Below are 17099 nucleotides of genomic sequence, written 5' to 3'. Positions count from 1 at the left end.
GTCACCTGATCTAATATCTCTTTATGTGGCACAGTATCACATTTTGTCTGATAGCGCTTCTGTGAAGTGCCTTGGGACTTTTTTTTCCAAAAAATATATTTTATCTATAAAATTTTTAAAAATACATTGATATATGACATTACAGCCCAGTTTCTTTCAATACAGTACATGAGGTGCCTCATTACACTTGCCTTTACAGGTTATATTTGCAATGTACATTTACATTTCATATTGAACATTCTCTGGTGCAGACAGCCCGTGGGGCTTTCCATGGGTTTCAACCCCTCGGTATACTATGGCGGGAGAGCCTTACACAGTGACCTTTCCCCAATGAGCCTTTGTAGCGGCTATCCCAAGCTTTAGTGTGTCACTCAGCACATAGTTCTGGACATTGGAATGTGCCTGTCTGCAACACTCGGTCATGGACAGCTATTTGCACTGGAAGACCAGCAAGTTTCGGGCAGACCAAGGTGCATCTTTCACTGAGTTGATGGTCCTCCAGCAGTAGTTGATGTTCATTTCGGTGTGCGTCCCTGGGAACAGCCTGTAGAGCACTGAGTCGTGTGTTACGAACTGCTCGGGATGAATCTCAACCAAAACTGCTGCATCAGGGCAGTGTGTGGAGGCAGTGAGACTCCAGGCGTGCAGACAGAATCTGAGGGGAGGGCCCTTCTCACCACCAGCCAAGCTACTTCTTGGTGCTTGTTTGAAAGTTCAGGCGATGAGCCATTCTGCCAAATGAGTGTGACATTCTGCTCGGGGAGCCATCCGACAGGATCCACCATCTTTTCCTGCAGGGCCTTGAGGATGTTAAGTGCGGTCCACTGTCTCATGGATTTGTGGTCAAAGGTGTTTTTCTGTACAGCCTTTTCCATGAGGGACAGGTGGTACAGCATGGCCCAACTGAATGGAGCGTTCTGCAGCAATATGGCCAGGCCCATCCTTCGTAACACTGGGGACAGATAGAACCTCAGCACCTAGTGACCCTTGGTGTTTGCATACTGGGGGTCTCTGCACAGCTTCATGCAGCCGCACACAAAGGTGATGATCAGGATGAGGGCGACGCTCGGTACATTTTTTTCCCCCTTTATCTAGAGGTTTGAACATCATGCCCCTGTGGAAAAGGTCCATTTGCAATCTCCAGATAAAGCGGAAGATGGCTCGGGTGACCACTGTGGCGCAGGAGCAGAGTATGGTCCAGACCTGCGCCATGTATAACACCGAGAGTGCCTCGCACCTGATGACCAGGTTCTTCCCTGCACTGGAGAGGGAGCGCTGCTCCCACATGCCCAGTTTCTGTTTCACCATGACTACTCGCTCCACCAGTTTTTGGCACCCTTGGGACATTTACTGCATTAAAGGCAATATGTAAATGCAGGTTGCTATTCTTGTTATGGCAGGATCTGGGTTCACACCTCTGATCAGTTCCTTCATCATTGCTGTGTCAAAGTCCTGGAACCCACCTCCCTAACAACACTGTGGGTGTACCTACACCACACGGACCGCAATAGTTCAAGGAGGCACCTCACCACCAACTTCTCAAGGGCAATTAAGGATTGGCAATAAATGCTGGCTTTGCCAGTGTGCCCACAACCTATGAATGAATAATAAAAAATGACCAGAAAGCCACATCAGGGGTGGTTTCCAATAAATCAAAGACAACATAATCATCACACATACTGTGGCAAATGGAAGATAAATCAATGTATTAATTTCAAACATCTGGAAAGTTCTTTCTAAGAAGTTTCAAATTCCTAGCGACAATGGTTTGACTTTTCCTTTTCCTTGTTTTACAAAAATATAATGTCCATTCCCTCATTGTAGCTAATGTCACAGTAGCACTGTGTCAGACTATGCGCAGCCACCAAACTGCTAATGTTAACGATGCTGTCCGCCAAAAAATAGAGATTAGAAATATACCCATATAGATTTACTGAATTCGCTTTTTAAAAATTTGCAAAGACCATTTATTGTGTTGCAGTAAATTAACTGGTACATTGGGTGGTCTTACTTCCACCCTGGCTGGTCATAATGCATAGAGAGATACAGCACTGAAACAGGCCCTTCGGCCCACCGAGTCTGTGCTGACCAACAACCACCCATTTATACTAATCCTACATTAATCCCATATTCCCTACCACATCTCCACCATTCTCCTACCACCTACCTACACTAGGGGCAATTTACAATGGCCAATTTACCTATCAACCTGCAAGTCTTTGGCTGTGGGAGAAAACTGGAGCAGCCGGCGGAAACCCACGCGGTCATAGGGAGAACTTGCAAACTCCGCACAGGCAGTACCCGGAACCAAACCCGGGTCACTGGAGCTGTGAGGCTGCGGTGCTAACCACTGCACCACTGTGTCGCCCCTAACCTTCAGGCTAACTTCCTGGTGCATTGCAAAATGTACTGTTGCTCCCAGAGTTCATTTCAGACCTTAAATTCAGAAAGTGAAACAAACTGTATAAAAATATATTTTATTTTATGCTATCTTTGAATAAAATAAAATGTTGAGCTGAGACAGCCTATTTCAGTCAGGGCAGTAGCAGTTGAGAGGGGGGAATGGTGGATGAGGAGAGGACAAGAGAAGAAGGGATGCTAGAACTGGCCTTGTAATTCTTGGATTAATTAAGCAGGGAAAGCATCAGTGCCGGTTTGGTGCTCCTGATAGTTATTCTGAAGGTTAGAGTGGCAGGTACACCATTAAGCTCATCTTTGCTGGCCCCCAAGGTTGAATAGCTTGCTGACGTTCACTGGGAGAGATATTGAAGGGTTACAGGGAATTTATCCCAGAATGAATCATTGCTGTAGAACTGTAATAATTTGAGTTCTGCTGCTGAGAATCAAACAGTTTAAAAAAAAAACTATATCATTCAGATCCAAAAAAAAGCATTCAATGCACTTTCCAGGGCTGCTGTTTAAGATATGAACAGACTGGAGCTGTGCATCGTTCCCCAGCTGCCACTTGGCCCCATTTTTCTGACATCACGTTTGTCATTTCCATTCTGAGTGACAGGTGCCGCAGTGAATTAATTTGAAGGGAGGCATAGCTAGGAAGATTAGCGTTGCACAATTTTTTTTCATAAAACTTGTTTTAGAAATAGTGAATTCTGAATCTTTGTTTTGAAGCTTAGTTTATTACAGTTACTTTTAGCTACAGATTTATACAATGATTTAATTAAATTTATTTTTTTCTTAAAAGGGACTCACTTATGATCATGTGGAACTGAACATTTATTTGAATGGAAAAAATATGCATTGTCCAGCATCTGGAATTAGGGGCACAGTGTATCCGGTTGTGTACGGTAAGTCAATTTATACATTGTCGTGCATGAAAGTTGAAGTTTATTGTCTTCATGGCCTACATAGGTGTGTAGTATGGAATCTCAAGGATCACATATAAAGTTTAAAACAATGCTCCCATTAATTTGCCTGCATCTGCATTGCTGAATTGGTGTTCCAATTCATAGCCACTAATGAGGCAACAGTGCTGAAAATAACCCTTTTCCAAACTTTCAAGCCCACGAAATCCAAACAGGACAAACCAGCGAGTATGTATAAGCACAAATAGGATTGAGTTACTTAGGCTTTGAAAGTTGAATTTCCAGGGTCCTGGAGCCAAGTGTGTCTGGAGTTTAGACGCCCCTGCTATACGTACATTGTTGGGTATCTTTCTTGGTTAAAAAAAAAATTGCTGGGAAGATCCAGTGCTGTTTTTGTCTACTCTCTTGGGTTGTCGTGTTCAAGAAAGAGGTTAGAGTTCATGGCAGTCATTGCTGGTGTACCCTTTACTATTATTTTGCAAGCACAGAAGGCAAAATAGACAATCTCAAAGATCTCTTTCCGTCTCCCCACTGAAAAAATTGTACTGTTGATTTCATTCCCCTTACCCCACCTTCACCACCCCCTCACCCCCCCCCCCCCCCTCGCCGTCCCCCTGCCCCACAATGGCAGGCAGGTGACCTGCTGCCAGGCTTCTGCTATTTCCATTGTTGAGATAATGGTTTAAATTAGGATGATCATAGTTCAAAGCAATGTTCCCCCATAAATTTTCTTTGTTGTGAGCAGCCTGTTGGTTGCACTTTGCAGCCCCTTTAAGATTGCTGCATGGCCACGCACCCATGCAGCTTAGAGGGGACATTGGCTCAAACTAAATTACTCTGTGGATTTTCCCCTTCTATGGGGAGGAGGTAAACTTCCCTGTTTGCCCCCAAAAAAGATTAAGCCAGGAGCTTAGACAAGAGGATCTTTATCAACTTCACCAGAACTAGTAATAGCAAAGTTTGTTGGCTGTCTATCTTGGAATTGGCTTCTCTGTTGATTAACCTGAATTAGTCATTAAACAGGAAGCCAAGTCAGAAGAAATACTTCATGGGGAAAAGATTTCTGCACAAAAAATAGGCTCTATAGAGCTATAATCCTGGATTAGATAAAGCTACAGTGGACCTTGCTTCAAATTAAATTATTTTAAGACTATATGTTTTGGGGAAGGGGAGGATTTAAAAAAATGATTATTTGGATTCCACTGTACCAGAATTGTAGAGACCAAAAAGCTGGAATTGTTCAATGATGGTGCTGCTGCTTCACATCATTACCAGAGGAATTTTCAAACACTAGTGGGTGCTAAGCGCAAAGATTTACGATCATTGGTACAGAACATACTGTGTGCAAGCTGACTCAGACCCTTGTGACCCAGATGAAGTCGTGCTGGCGTTGTAGTTTGTTTTCAGTTATTGGATCAGCGTTCTGCCATCGCAAAATTTATTTTGCATTTGATTAATTTTTTTTGTTGGTGTTTTAAACATTTTTCTGCTGTGGAAAATGTTCTATATTGTTCCAATTTGAAATCTAAATGCTTTAAAAGCTAATATATTTCCCCTGGTGTGAACTTTTCCTTTTCCTCCCCAATCCTCTCCTCTTTTGAAGTTCGTAACTCATTTATGATTCCATGAGTGCCAGCTACCCTCTGGTACATTTTTTACAACCGCCTTTATTGCCAAGCTATCTAACCAGATCAGTGGGCATCCATCAAAATTCAGTCTGATCGTGACCCCACCCAATGTCTACACATATGTAGTTTCCAGCAAAGGCTATTGGATGTTGATCAGGAAGTGGGATTTCCCTTTACTGGATGAATTTTCATTACCTTAAACTAGGAAAGGTTAAATCAGGTGTATTGCATAATGTAATATTACTTAACAATATTGCAGAGCCTAATGTAGCACAATATAACATTGATGTAATTGAACATGGCACAGTGAGGTACAGCATGGTATAGCACAGTGTGGTATATCAGAACATGACACAACATAACATGGTCCTCTTGTTATTCATTCTGCTTATTTGTACGCCAAGGCAGACAACAGATAATTACATGACCGCAAATTCATTTGTATGTAGTTACTCCAAAATTATGTTTGTGGAGGTAATGCAGATTTTTTGCCAGTCCACCTGGGATCATCCCTTGTTCCCTGTACAGGAAAGGTGAGTGTGAGTGATCATGTAGCCAGTCCAGAAATGGTAAATGTAACCTAACTGCCACCACTAGTCGCTTTTTTTTTTAATCATCTTTGGCACCCATTGATTAGAGACACCAAAAGAAGTGTACTTTCCAAAGGGAGCCTTGGCATCACTTTATTTCGCAATGTTGTCTCCAACAGCAATTGGAATATCAAAGGTACCCCTTCCAGTAAGTGGGGTTTGCATCACTGTCTGCATCTTGGCCTGGTAATTTTGAAGTTCAGGGTAACGATCTGCTCAGCTCATGCAAACAGCATGCACTTCAACTAGATGGATCACAGTACTATTTTTATAGTCACATTGCTGGCTTATAGAGCCAGCCGTCCCCAGGCCAGACTAAACATAGCAAGCCATGTCCTAACAGTCACGAGATCAGGAATAAAGAGGGTTGATATTTCTGATATTATGGTCTATAAAAGGTTAGCATTTCTTCCTATGGAGACATTTGGACCCTGAATTTCTGCACTCAATCTCCCGCTGTCACTTTTTTCCTGATTATCATTTGGGATATTAGGTTGGTTTATCAAATGAACAACATGTTTGGACACAGCTCAAAGGGTAGGGTTCCCAATATCCTATGAAGGGGAGCAGAATGGGCGTAAATCTAAATTGCAGGCTAGTTTTGTTTTTCTGTGCTAAATGAAAACAGTGAGTCTGGTGTAGGTGTCAGTTATATATTCATCGATGCAGAGGACACAGCAAGGTTGCTTTTCAGTGAGCAGAATAAGCATCTGCGCTCTTGTTCCAGAAACTGTTATCAAGGGATCTCACTAACCATCTCTGTGTACATATTTTACAAACATTATGAAACATTTATAAGATTTTAAAGTAGAGCTCGTGCAGATACCCAGGTTGTTAAGAGTGGCAGCATAATCAGATAAAACTGTATAAAGGGCAATAAGATTATGCATTCCCTTTTCTGTCATCACTGCCCCATTTGCACTCTGATAATGTTGTCTACATGCATTGGGCGTTCAGGGTCACTTAATGCAGGGAGGGGGGGGCGACACACTCCGATAATGTTGGCCATATGTAATGGGTGTTCAGGGTTGCTAGTTACGGTGGGGTGGCGGGGGGGGGGAACAACAGGAATGAACTTAAAGACAAAAGTAGGTATTTTAAAATTTTGCAGAACCTTGTAATTTTTGTAGTCCTGCCAACTGCTTTACATTCTTCCATTTGCACAGGGGGCAGCTCCCCCACCATCTTCTGTTCTGACAATGTCCAGCTACCTTAGCCCATTGGAGATACCCCATCTGTCTTCCCAGTGGTGTCAGCTGTTTCTCAGTGGTAACACTCTTGCCTCTGAGTCAGCAGTTTCTGAGTTCAAGTTCCACTCCAGAGACGTGAGTACGTAATCTAGGCTGATGCTTCAGTGCAATAATGAAGGAGTGCTGCACTACATCGTAGAATTACACAGCACAGAAACAGGCCATTCAGCCCATTGTGCCTATGTCAACTCTTTGAAAAAGCTATCCAATTAATCCCACTCCCCTGCTCTTTCCCCATAGCCCTTCAGGAGGACATAGACAGACTGATGAAATGAGCAGACAAATGGCAGATGAAAATTAACCCAGAGAAGTGTGAAATGAGCAGACAAGTTTTTTTTTTTTTTACTTCTTACTTCTAAGGGGCGGCACAGTGGCGCAGTGGTTAGCACCGCAGCCTCACAGCTCCAGCGACCCGGGTTCAATTCCGGGTACTGCCTGTGTGGAGTTTGCAAGTTCTCCCTGTGTCTGCGGTGCTCCGGTTTCCTCCCACATGCCAAAGACTTGCAGGTTGATAGGTAAATTGGCCATTATAAATTGCCCCTAGTATAGGTAGGTGGTAGGGAAAATATAGGGACAGGTGGGGATGTGGTAGGAATATGGAATTAGTGTAGGATTAGTATAAATGGGTGGTTGATGGTCGGCACAGACTCGGTGGGCCGAAGGGCCTGTTTCAGTGCTGTATCTCTAAAACTAAAAACTAAGTATTTATCAAATTCCCTTTTGAAAGTTGTTACTGAATCTGCTTCCACCACCCTTTCAGGCAATGCATTCCAGACCATCATAACTTGCTGCGTAATTATTTTTCCTTCGTATCACCTCCAGTTCTTCCGCCAGTTACCTTAGATCTGTGTCCTCTGGTGACTGACCATTCAGCCATTGCCACACTTTTTCCTTATTTACTCAACAAAACCCTTCACGAGTTTGAACATCTCTATCAAATCTGCCCTTAACCTTCTCTGTGCTAAGGAGAACAGGCCAGTTTCTCTAGTCTCTCCACAGAACTGAAGTCCCTCATCCCTGGTACCATTCTAGTAAATCTTCTCTTTAAGGCCTGGACATCCTTCCTAAATGTCGTGTCCAGAATTGAATACAATATTCCAGCTGGGATCTAAACAGTGTTTTATAAAGGTTTAGCATAACTTCCATGCTTTTGCCCTGTATGCCTCTCTTTATAAAGCCATGGATCCCATTTGTCTTTTTACAACTTTCTCAACTTGTCCTGACACCTTTAAAGATTTGTGCATGTACACTCCCAGGTTTCTCTGTTCCTGCACCTCCCTTTTAAATTATACCATTTTGTTTATATTGCCTCTCCTCATTCCTCCTACCAAAATGAATCATTTCACACTTCTCTGGGTTAATTTTCATCTGCCATTTGTCTGCTCATTTCATCAGTCTGTCTATATCCTCCTGAAGTCTGATACCTTCCTCCTCACTGTTTACTACATTTCTCAGTTTTGTGTCATCTGCAAACTGTGAAATTATGCCCTGTATACACAAAAGTCCATGTCATTAATGAATATCAAAAAGAACAGTGGTCCCAACACTCACACGTGGGGGACACCACTGCATACTTCCCTCCAGTCTGAAAAACAACTATTCACCACTACTCTCAGCTTTCTGTGCCTTAGCCAATTTCATTTCCATGCAACCATTGCCCCTTTAATCCCATGGGCTTTATGTTTGCTGGTATGTCTACTTTATCAAACACCTTTTGAATGTCCATATACACCACATCTCACGCACTGCCCTCATCAGTCCTCTCAGTTATTTCATCAAAGAACTCAATCAAGTTAGTCAAACATGATTAGCCTGTAACAAATCCATGCTGATTTTGATTTATTAACCCACATTTTTTTCAAGTGTCAATTAATTTTATCCCAGATTAATGTCTCTAAAAGCTTTCTCACCAATGATGTTAGGCCAACTGGCCTGTAATTGCTAAATTTATCCCTCCTCTTTTTGGAACAGGGATGTAACATTTGCAGTCCTCCAACCGTTTGGCACCACTGTTGTACGGAGGACTAAGGAGGACTAGATGATTATGGGCAGAGCCTCCGCGATTTCCTCCCTTACTTCCCTTAGCAACCTAGGATGTATCCCATCCGGATGGCTGACTTTACTACTTCGAGCGCTGCCATCCTTTGAAATATTTCCTCTTTATCTATTTCATCCTATCCAATATTGCTACTACCTCCTGCTTTACTGTGACATTGGCAGCATTCTCTTTCGTGAAGACAGATGCAAAGTACTTATTTAGCCATGCCCTCTGCCTACTAACCATTTTCAGTGAGGTGTTATTCTGTGTGATCAGGACGGAGTGACAACACCTTGTCCCATGACTACGGTTGTCTTGACGTTTATAGTCAAGGAGAACATATTACAGGCATGGGAAAGACAGTCCATGGTCTTTGTAGCTGAGTTTCCTTCCATATTTGCAGGGAAGGTGAAGGTCAGGAGCGTGGAGAAAATGATGCTAAACAGAGTGGGGGCTAGGACACAACTCTGTTTCACTCCATTCTTCACTCCGAAACTGTTGCAAGTGGAGCCATCAAACTGCACAGAGCAATGCATATTGTAATGGAAGGAGCAGATGAGACTGAGAAGCTTCGGTGGACAGCCAATTTTTCCCATAACTACTCTAAACTCAGTGATATTGTGATAACTATTGCCCAAATGTTCTATTACTGAAACATGCCCCACTTCAGTTGCCAGAACGAGATCCAGCACTGTTTCATTCCTCATTGGGCTGGAAACATAGTGATCACGAATGTTCTTTTGTACACATTTCAGGATTTCCTACCCTTTTTTGCCCCCTGTTACCTTCCCAGTTTATATTAGGATAATTGAAGTTTCCCTCATTATTACCACTCTAAAGTTCTTGCATCTTTCTGCAATTAGTCTGCAAATCTAATCCTTTATCTCCATTTGGTGACCTGCAGAATACTCCCAGTAGCATCATAGTTCCTCTGTTGTTAATTCTAACCAAATAGATTCTGTCTTTCAACCCTCAAGTACATCATTCCTTTTTTTTTTTAGAGATACAGCACTGAAACAGGCCCTTCGGCCCACCGAGTCTGTGCCGAGTGCTATAATTGTTTCTAGTGCTATAATTGTTTGTTCAATATTCCCGCCCTGCCCCCTGCCCCATTCTTTTGTCCTTCCCTATCTTGCCAAAATACATAGTAGCCAGGAATATTATGTGCCCATTCCTGCCCTTGTTTGAGCCAGGTCTCTGTTATTGCCACTGTATCATAATCCAGTGTGATTACTTGTGCCTGTAGCTCACCAACCTCATTCCATGCATTTACACACATGCATTCCAAACCATCCTAGTCTGCCTTGCATTTCCCTCTGTCTGAACCCTCCTATTTCTGGGCCACTCTTTATTCTAATGTTGTTTGTCTCTCCATGTCCTCTGCACACCTTGTATCTCCTCTGTAATGCTTCATCCTGGTGCCCAACTCCTCTACCAAACTAGTTTAAATCCTCCCCCCACAGCACTAGTTAACCTCCCTGTGAGGACATTGGTCCCAGCCCCATTGAAGTACAACTGTCTGAGCTGCCAGCATAGAGATGAGACATTTATTTGACGCCCTGTCTGCCCACTCAGGTGGATGTGAAATATCTTATGACACTATTTAAAGCCAAGTAAGAGAGTTCTCCCAGTGCCCTTGCCAACATTTAACTTTCAATCAACATACTAAAATAGAGTGTCAAGTCTATTATCTAATTGTTGTTTATGGGACCTTGCTGTGTGCAAATTGTTTGCCACCTTTTCCTACATTACAACAGTTACTACACTTGGCTGGCTGTAAAGTGTTTTGGGATGTCCTGAGGTGAAAGGTGCTATATAAATGCAAGTTTGTTCTTTTTGACTGGAAAGCTTTCCGGGTTGTTGGTTTGTCCCTTTAAGCTGCTGCAGTATTGACTTTTAAATCCTGCAGCTTCTCATGCGAATTGGTGATCTCCCAACGGGTGCCACTCTCCTCCTGATTAGATTGGTCCCAGGAACTCTGCTGAGGTCAGCTGATTCTCATCCAATAGATGTGAAGTGTACTCCACTGTTTACTGTTCTGGTTTTTGCCCAAGGCCATATTGACCTAGGCCATATTGACCCCCTCAATATATTTCTGTCCTTTTAAATTGGAAAAGGTTGGAAAAGCCTTAAATCAATTTTCTTATCCTTTAGGCACGATGATTACACAAAAGGATATTCTGTGACATAGTTTTAATTTATTTTTACAATCCTGCTGAGATCCAACTCCTGACAGCACTCCATTTCCTTTGTGAAATAAAGCTGTTCTGTTTTCCTTCTTCAGCATCAAATTCACACAGATACCAACACAACTGCTTTTACACATACAGTCTGACCTCAACTCAAGCTTATATGGGAATCATTTCTGGTTGATCTGATGGTAATACATAATTACATCTCTGGCCACATTCTCCCTTAAAAAGCCAGCATAATTTTTACACAAATGAATGTGTTATTTCAGATAGAGATATCTGCTAGCTATTGAACAATGATAGTGATTCCACACAATATTTAGTCATGTTTACAGCCGTTATGGTGCTGGAATTGAGGCCTGCTGTAACACAGTGCCATTGTTGGAAGCTTGTGAGCATTTTAAATAGGCATCACCATGTTATTGCAAAAAACATCTGATATTGGTGGACAGTGCCTTGCTGTATTATAGCAATTTGCAGTGAGCAAAGTACTGGCACTGTTTTGTGATAGTTGGTTTCATCTGTTTTAATTGGGTTGAGTCGTGAATGACCAAACCAAATTTCCTTACATTTTAACCTGGTTTTTAATTCAGTAATACTTAATCTACTTAATTATCTGATGGTTTATCTTTTTCTTTTCCAGTTGATGATAGTGCAATTTTGGATTGCCAGTTCAGTGAATTTTACAGCCCTCCGCCTCCAGGATTTGAAAAGATTTTGTTTGAACAGCAGATCTTCTGATTTTCGCTGTGTAAACACCCGTGCCCTCTTACCTAGCCTGGTCCTGCATAGATATCTGTAACTTTGATTTTTTTGGGTCGATAGTTTCTTGCGTGTAAGTTGTTTGAATTGTCACTACCACAATTGGCAACACAGTGAACAGAAGTCGGGTTTATCATGCATTCATTTTTCAATGTTATTTATTTATGGGAAAAGCACTGTTTTTAAAGTGAACAATGACAAACATGATGTGCATTAATTAATAGCCCTTATGCATGTGGTTCTCAGTGAAAGATAAAAAACAATTACAGTTCAGTTGTTTGTCCAGGAAGCATAGAGCATCATAATCAGCGTACTTTGTGTTAATTACAAATACCTAATGAGATATTACACTGCCAACATGGCTCAAAATAATTGTACACATTTTGTATATTTTTAATTGGCTCTTCAGTATTTATGTTTGATTTTATGCTATAATCTGTTTTCCTTTCTCTGTGGGCGTTCTCTAGGTATTTTAAGGAAGTACAGAGCTGGGGGAGGGGCAGAAAAGGAACAAAAGGGAGAGGCTTGTCTTTATAGGGTGGAGGACAGGAGTGATTACATTTATTTATTTCATTGGGCCTTTGGTGCCTTACTAACAGGAATTGTACTTTTTGGGTGGCACTGTCATCTGGTATCTTCTCTGAGGTTCAGGGTGCAGGGCCTAGGATTAAGCAAAACAAAGAAAATGAGAATAATTAAATGCTTCCCTCAATTTCAATTTAATAAAAAAGCCTTTCTCGAATTTAATGTGAAAATTGGCTCTGTCAAGTAACTTTAATCAACTTCATCCTCGCCTTCAAAGGACTGAATAGATCTTCCAAGTTCAGGCTTAGTGAATGATTAAAAGCATGAAAAATCTTCATTGCTGGCAGTGTTTATCAATAGACTGGATTTGTGCATAAGGTCTATTATACTTGGAAAACAACATACAACTTTTCTGTAAAATCGTTTACTTCTTAAGAACAAATTTCAGAAGTGGCATTACCATACTTTGTGCTTAAGGTGAATGATCTCTGCAAAAAGTCGTCTTTAATGTCTTGTATTCTTGAGTCTTTGATAAAAGTCACTGCACAGATCTCCAAAGTATGCACAAATAAGTTTGTATCATAATTTCTGTAACTAGTTGTATAAAACATTTAATATTGTAAAGTGGAGACATTATGGTTACATAAGCAAAAATTAGACCTTATGTGTTGTATACTTGTGCATTAATTTGGTTTCTGAAAAACTGTACAGAAAAACCGGGAGAGGATTATTAATGTTAGCATTATGATATTTTAGAGTGATCTAGAAACTAGTTACAATCAGAGGGTAGAATCATTATTTAACACACTCATGTATTTGCTGAATCATTAAACAATATCCCCAAGTCCACTTTTACACCTTGTGTTGTAAAACTGGACAGACCAATTAAAGTTCAAATTTTACAGGGATTTGGTGGAATAAACACTTGCTTGGTGAACAGTGCCTTTCCGTATTTTAGTGAAGTTTATTAAACGCATAATTGAGAGAGGATCATAAAGTGGTTCTGTTTTAGCGGAACTGTGTAATGAAAATTCTGGGGGCCACAGTATTTTTAATGCCCCTTTAAACTGGAGAAGGATTTGCTCACTTCAGAGGAAGACATTATGATCAGCACAGGCATCAGTGTACAGGAGTAATTGATTTTCCACATTTTTCCCAAACATTGGAAACAAATGCCATTGAAACTGTTTAAATTCTAGTGACAAGTCATTTTTCTTTTGCCGTGTGATTTTAAAGAAAAGCTAAAGTGCTGGGACGAAAAGCCATCAAGAAAATTCAAAGATGATAAAAGACCAACTAAGATCATCTCCCTAATATTCTAACACTCATAGCCTATTACCCTCCAGATAGCTTATTCCAGGCTTATGGTTGTCTGCCCTAACTTTAGTTTTCACAAGTTTAGCCTTATGATTAGTTATCCTATCAGGATTTCCATGTCCAGTTCATCTAGCATGCTTCAGTGCAGTTCTTTCTTAAATCTTTCCTGTTAGATATTCTATACACACAATCATAGAATGGTTACAGCGCAGATGGAGGCCATTTGGCCGGTCGTGTTCGTGCCAGCTTTCTGCAAGAGCAACTCGGCCAGTTCACTGCCCTGCCTTTTCCCTTTGAGCCTGCAAAATGTTTTCTCTTCAGATAATTACCCAATTTCCTTTTGAAAGCCACGATTGAATCTGCCTCGATCACACTCTGTCAGTGCATTCCAGATCCGTACCACTCACTGTGTAAAAATGATTTTCCTCATGTTGACGTTGCTTCTTTTGCCAATCAGCTTAAATCGGTGTCCTCTGGTTCTTGATTCTTCTGCCAACGGGAACAGTTTCGCCCGATCTACTCTATCCAGGCCCCTTCTGAATTATTTCCCTTGCTCTTCTCTCACCTAATCCAATCCTTACACCATTTTTTGAAAAGTAGTGATCAGTCCCCTACATCAGGTGGGTTCTGGCTGTGTAATTCTGCAACCTCAGTGTAATTTCAGTAGACTTGTTTGATTCCACTCCTGTTGCCCACCTTCTAACTACAAAGTTCCCTCCTGTATATGTACTGCTAGGCTTCACAAGGCATGTATGGCTGCTGCCGTCTGACTTCTGCCTCAACTAAAATTCTGGTGGTTTGAATAGGGCAATAACTTGAATAGTAAAGCATCCCCAGGCATTTCACAAGAGCATAATCGGACAATAAATTGACACCGAGCCAAACAAGGAGACATTAGGACAGTTGACTGAATACATGACTGAAGAGGTAGGTTTTAAGCAGAGTCTGAAGTCGGAGAGAGAAGTGGAGAGGACATACATTGCAAGTGGCTCTTTGTATTGTTTGGAAAAGAAATTCATGGGCATCAGTGTACAGGAGGAATTGATTTTTCACTTTTTTCTAAACATTGTAAACAAATGGCATTGAAACTGTTTGAATTCTAGTGACAGTCATTTTTCTACTGTCACCATTTGATGATGATGTCACCTCACATTAAATTCAGAGGGAGACTAATTGGGGTGTACTAGCTCCCTGTGTGTGTGTGTATTTTGTATTTGTTTGCTTTCTATTCTCCGGGCATAGTGGCAAAACTGGTTTGTGCCAAGCAGATGGAATGCGTTTAGTGAATGTGGTCGACACTAGAATAACAATACTGTGCTCTGTTTAGGTAAATGTACATTTGATTAAGGCAGCTGCTTGAAATATACTGTCAATCTGTGACTACTGGCTTGTAATAAATATTGACACATTATGTCTATCAATTATTAAAATTATAAAAGAAATAGAATTTGGGATGGATGTAAGCTGAATGTGTTTTTGTAAAAATAAATACGTTTTGTTGTTCCACTCTGAATTGTAAGAAAATCTCTTGAGGACAAAGAACATACTGTTTACAGGAGTCTGGTCTTTAAGATATTGTACTACACCTTTGGCACAAGTTTTATGTAATGCCATCTGTGCAACTTTTACCTACCTTAGCATAAACAAGATGGCTGTCACCAGGGATGATCTTGTGTGACCTTTATGTTGTCGGAAAACAGACAGAATTGCCTTTTCACAACCGCCTGCTGTGGATCACTGTTCATTTGTTACTGCTTTCAACTGTTTTCGGTAAGTAAAAAAAAATGAAGTTTCACTGCAGCGTTAATGTGACCTCACAACTGATATGAGTGCATAGTTGTGCCACCACTCACATTATAGCTTCTTGTGTTGCTACATGAGTATTGTTCACATGGGCCAAATCTTACTGAAGTGAGGCATCTCATTCTGCTGTTAGACCTTTTCCTGCATAACTTGGAAGTTTGAGCTGATAATGGCATGGTAAGGGCAGTGGGACATAAGCTCTCCTTAACCAATGAGATTTGAGGATTGATAAACAGAGGAACAATGGTGAATTAGAGTCAAATCAGGTACAGAAATAAAGAAGGAAAGAAAGATTGGATTGAGAGAAAAAAGGGATTAAAGAAAAGTAAGTTTAAAAAAAATTTAAACCTAAGAAGGAGGAAGAAAATGAAGGAAGGAGACTGATCAGTTTAAATTGTTCCCTTCCTGGGCCAGAGAGGTTGATTGGCATTGTATTTACAATTATCATGTGGTTAAAAGGGTACTTACACTCTTAATTATAAACTTTGTTGCTGTAAGTTAGGGTTTAACATGCAATTAATGTGCAAATCCAGAAAGTTCTTGAAATAATGGGGAGACGAAGGGTCAATTGTCGTTTGTGCACAGCATTAGGTGGAATAACATAAATTGGTGCATAAATTCTGGAGATTAAAAACTCATGCCGAACCTCTCGATTCCTGAATATGCTTGCCGCTTTGGTCATTGACAGCATGCATTGTTAGCAAATGACTATTTTATCAGCAAGATTTGGCCTACTGTCAGTGGGTGAAACGTACATTGGCATATGGTGAGTCCTTACATCTTGGGTACAAGTGGAAATGGAGAAGCATAGAGGCTTAATCAGGTGAATTTTAACTAAAATAATTAAAACTGATGTATTTTATATATATATTTTAAAAAGGGATTCAGAAAGTTTGCCTATTCCTAATTTTAAAGGAGAATGTGAGACTATTTTTCAAAATTGTTTGTATTATTCTGAGTGTGACAGTGAACACAATTAGTTTCATACCTGCAATGTGTAGGGGTATGGTAGTGTAGTGGTTATATAACTGGACTAGTAATCCAGAAAACCTAAATTCAAATCCCACAGTTGGAGCATTTGAATTCAGTTTAAAAAATCTGGAAATAAAAGTGACCATGAAGCTATTACTTTGTTGCAAAAATCCAACTCGTTCACTAATGTCCTTTAGGGAAGGAAACCTGTCATCCTTACATGTGTCTGACCTATATGTAACTCAATATGGTTGACTCTTAACTGCCCTCTGAAGTGGCCTAGCAAGCCACTCAGTTGTATCAAACCCCTACAAACATGGACTGCAGCACTCACCAGCTGCTCAGGATATCAAGGAATGGGCAGTAAACGCTGGCCTTGACAGCGCTTGCCCACATCCCAAGAATTAATCATTTAAAAAAATAATCAGTAGATGTCTATATAATTTTTGAAATTCTGATCAGTGATGTTTATTTTGGTATTAAAAACAAAGTGCTGGAAATACTCAGCAGGTCTGTTAGCATCTGTGGAGAGAGAGAAGCAGAGTTAACATTTCAGGTCTGTGGCCTTTCATCGGAACCTGTCTATTTGTCTTTAGAATGTTTTGACATAAGTATTTGCAGGCTAAGTGCTTGGAGCAGTCTGTTGAGTAGGCATTTAATCTGATTATAATTACCTGTAACTGAAAATCACAGTTCTGT

The 17099-nt window shown here is 40.9% G+C and overlaps 1 protein-coding gene across 1 annotated transcript in view; it reads left to right on the top strand.

The window, feature by feature from the left end:
• The window catches only part of spryd7a (SPRY domain containing 7a), a 35817-nt gene extending 20745 nt beyond the window's left edge, over positions 1–15072 (top strand). Inside the window, exons 4-5 of the mRNA XM_068040313.1 lie at positions 3203–3305; positions 11665–15072. Of these exons, the coding sequence (XP_067896414.1) occupies positions 3203–3305; positions 11665–11762 (201 nt within the window). The 3' untranslated portion in view covers positions 11763–15072. The remainder of the gene's footprint in view (positions 1–3202; positions 3306–11664) is intronic.
• The last annotated feature ends 2027 nt before the right edge of the window (positions 15073–17099 follow it).

This window comes from Heterodontus francisci, chromosome 10, assembly GCF_036365525.1.
Source record: "Heterodontus francisci isolate sHetFra1 chromosome 10, sHetFra1.hap1, whole genome shotgun sequence".
In the NCBI taxonomy this organism is placed as follows: domain Eukaryota; kingdom Metazoa; phylum Chordata; class Chondrichthyes; order Heterodontiformes; family Heterodontidae; genus Heterodontus; species Heterodontus francisci.
The sequence above is the reverse complement of the archived record's forward strand: the minus strand, read 5'-3'. Positions and strand labels throughout refer to the sequence as shown.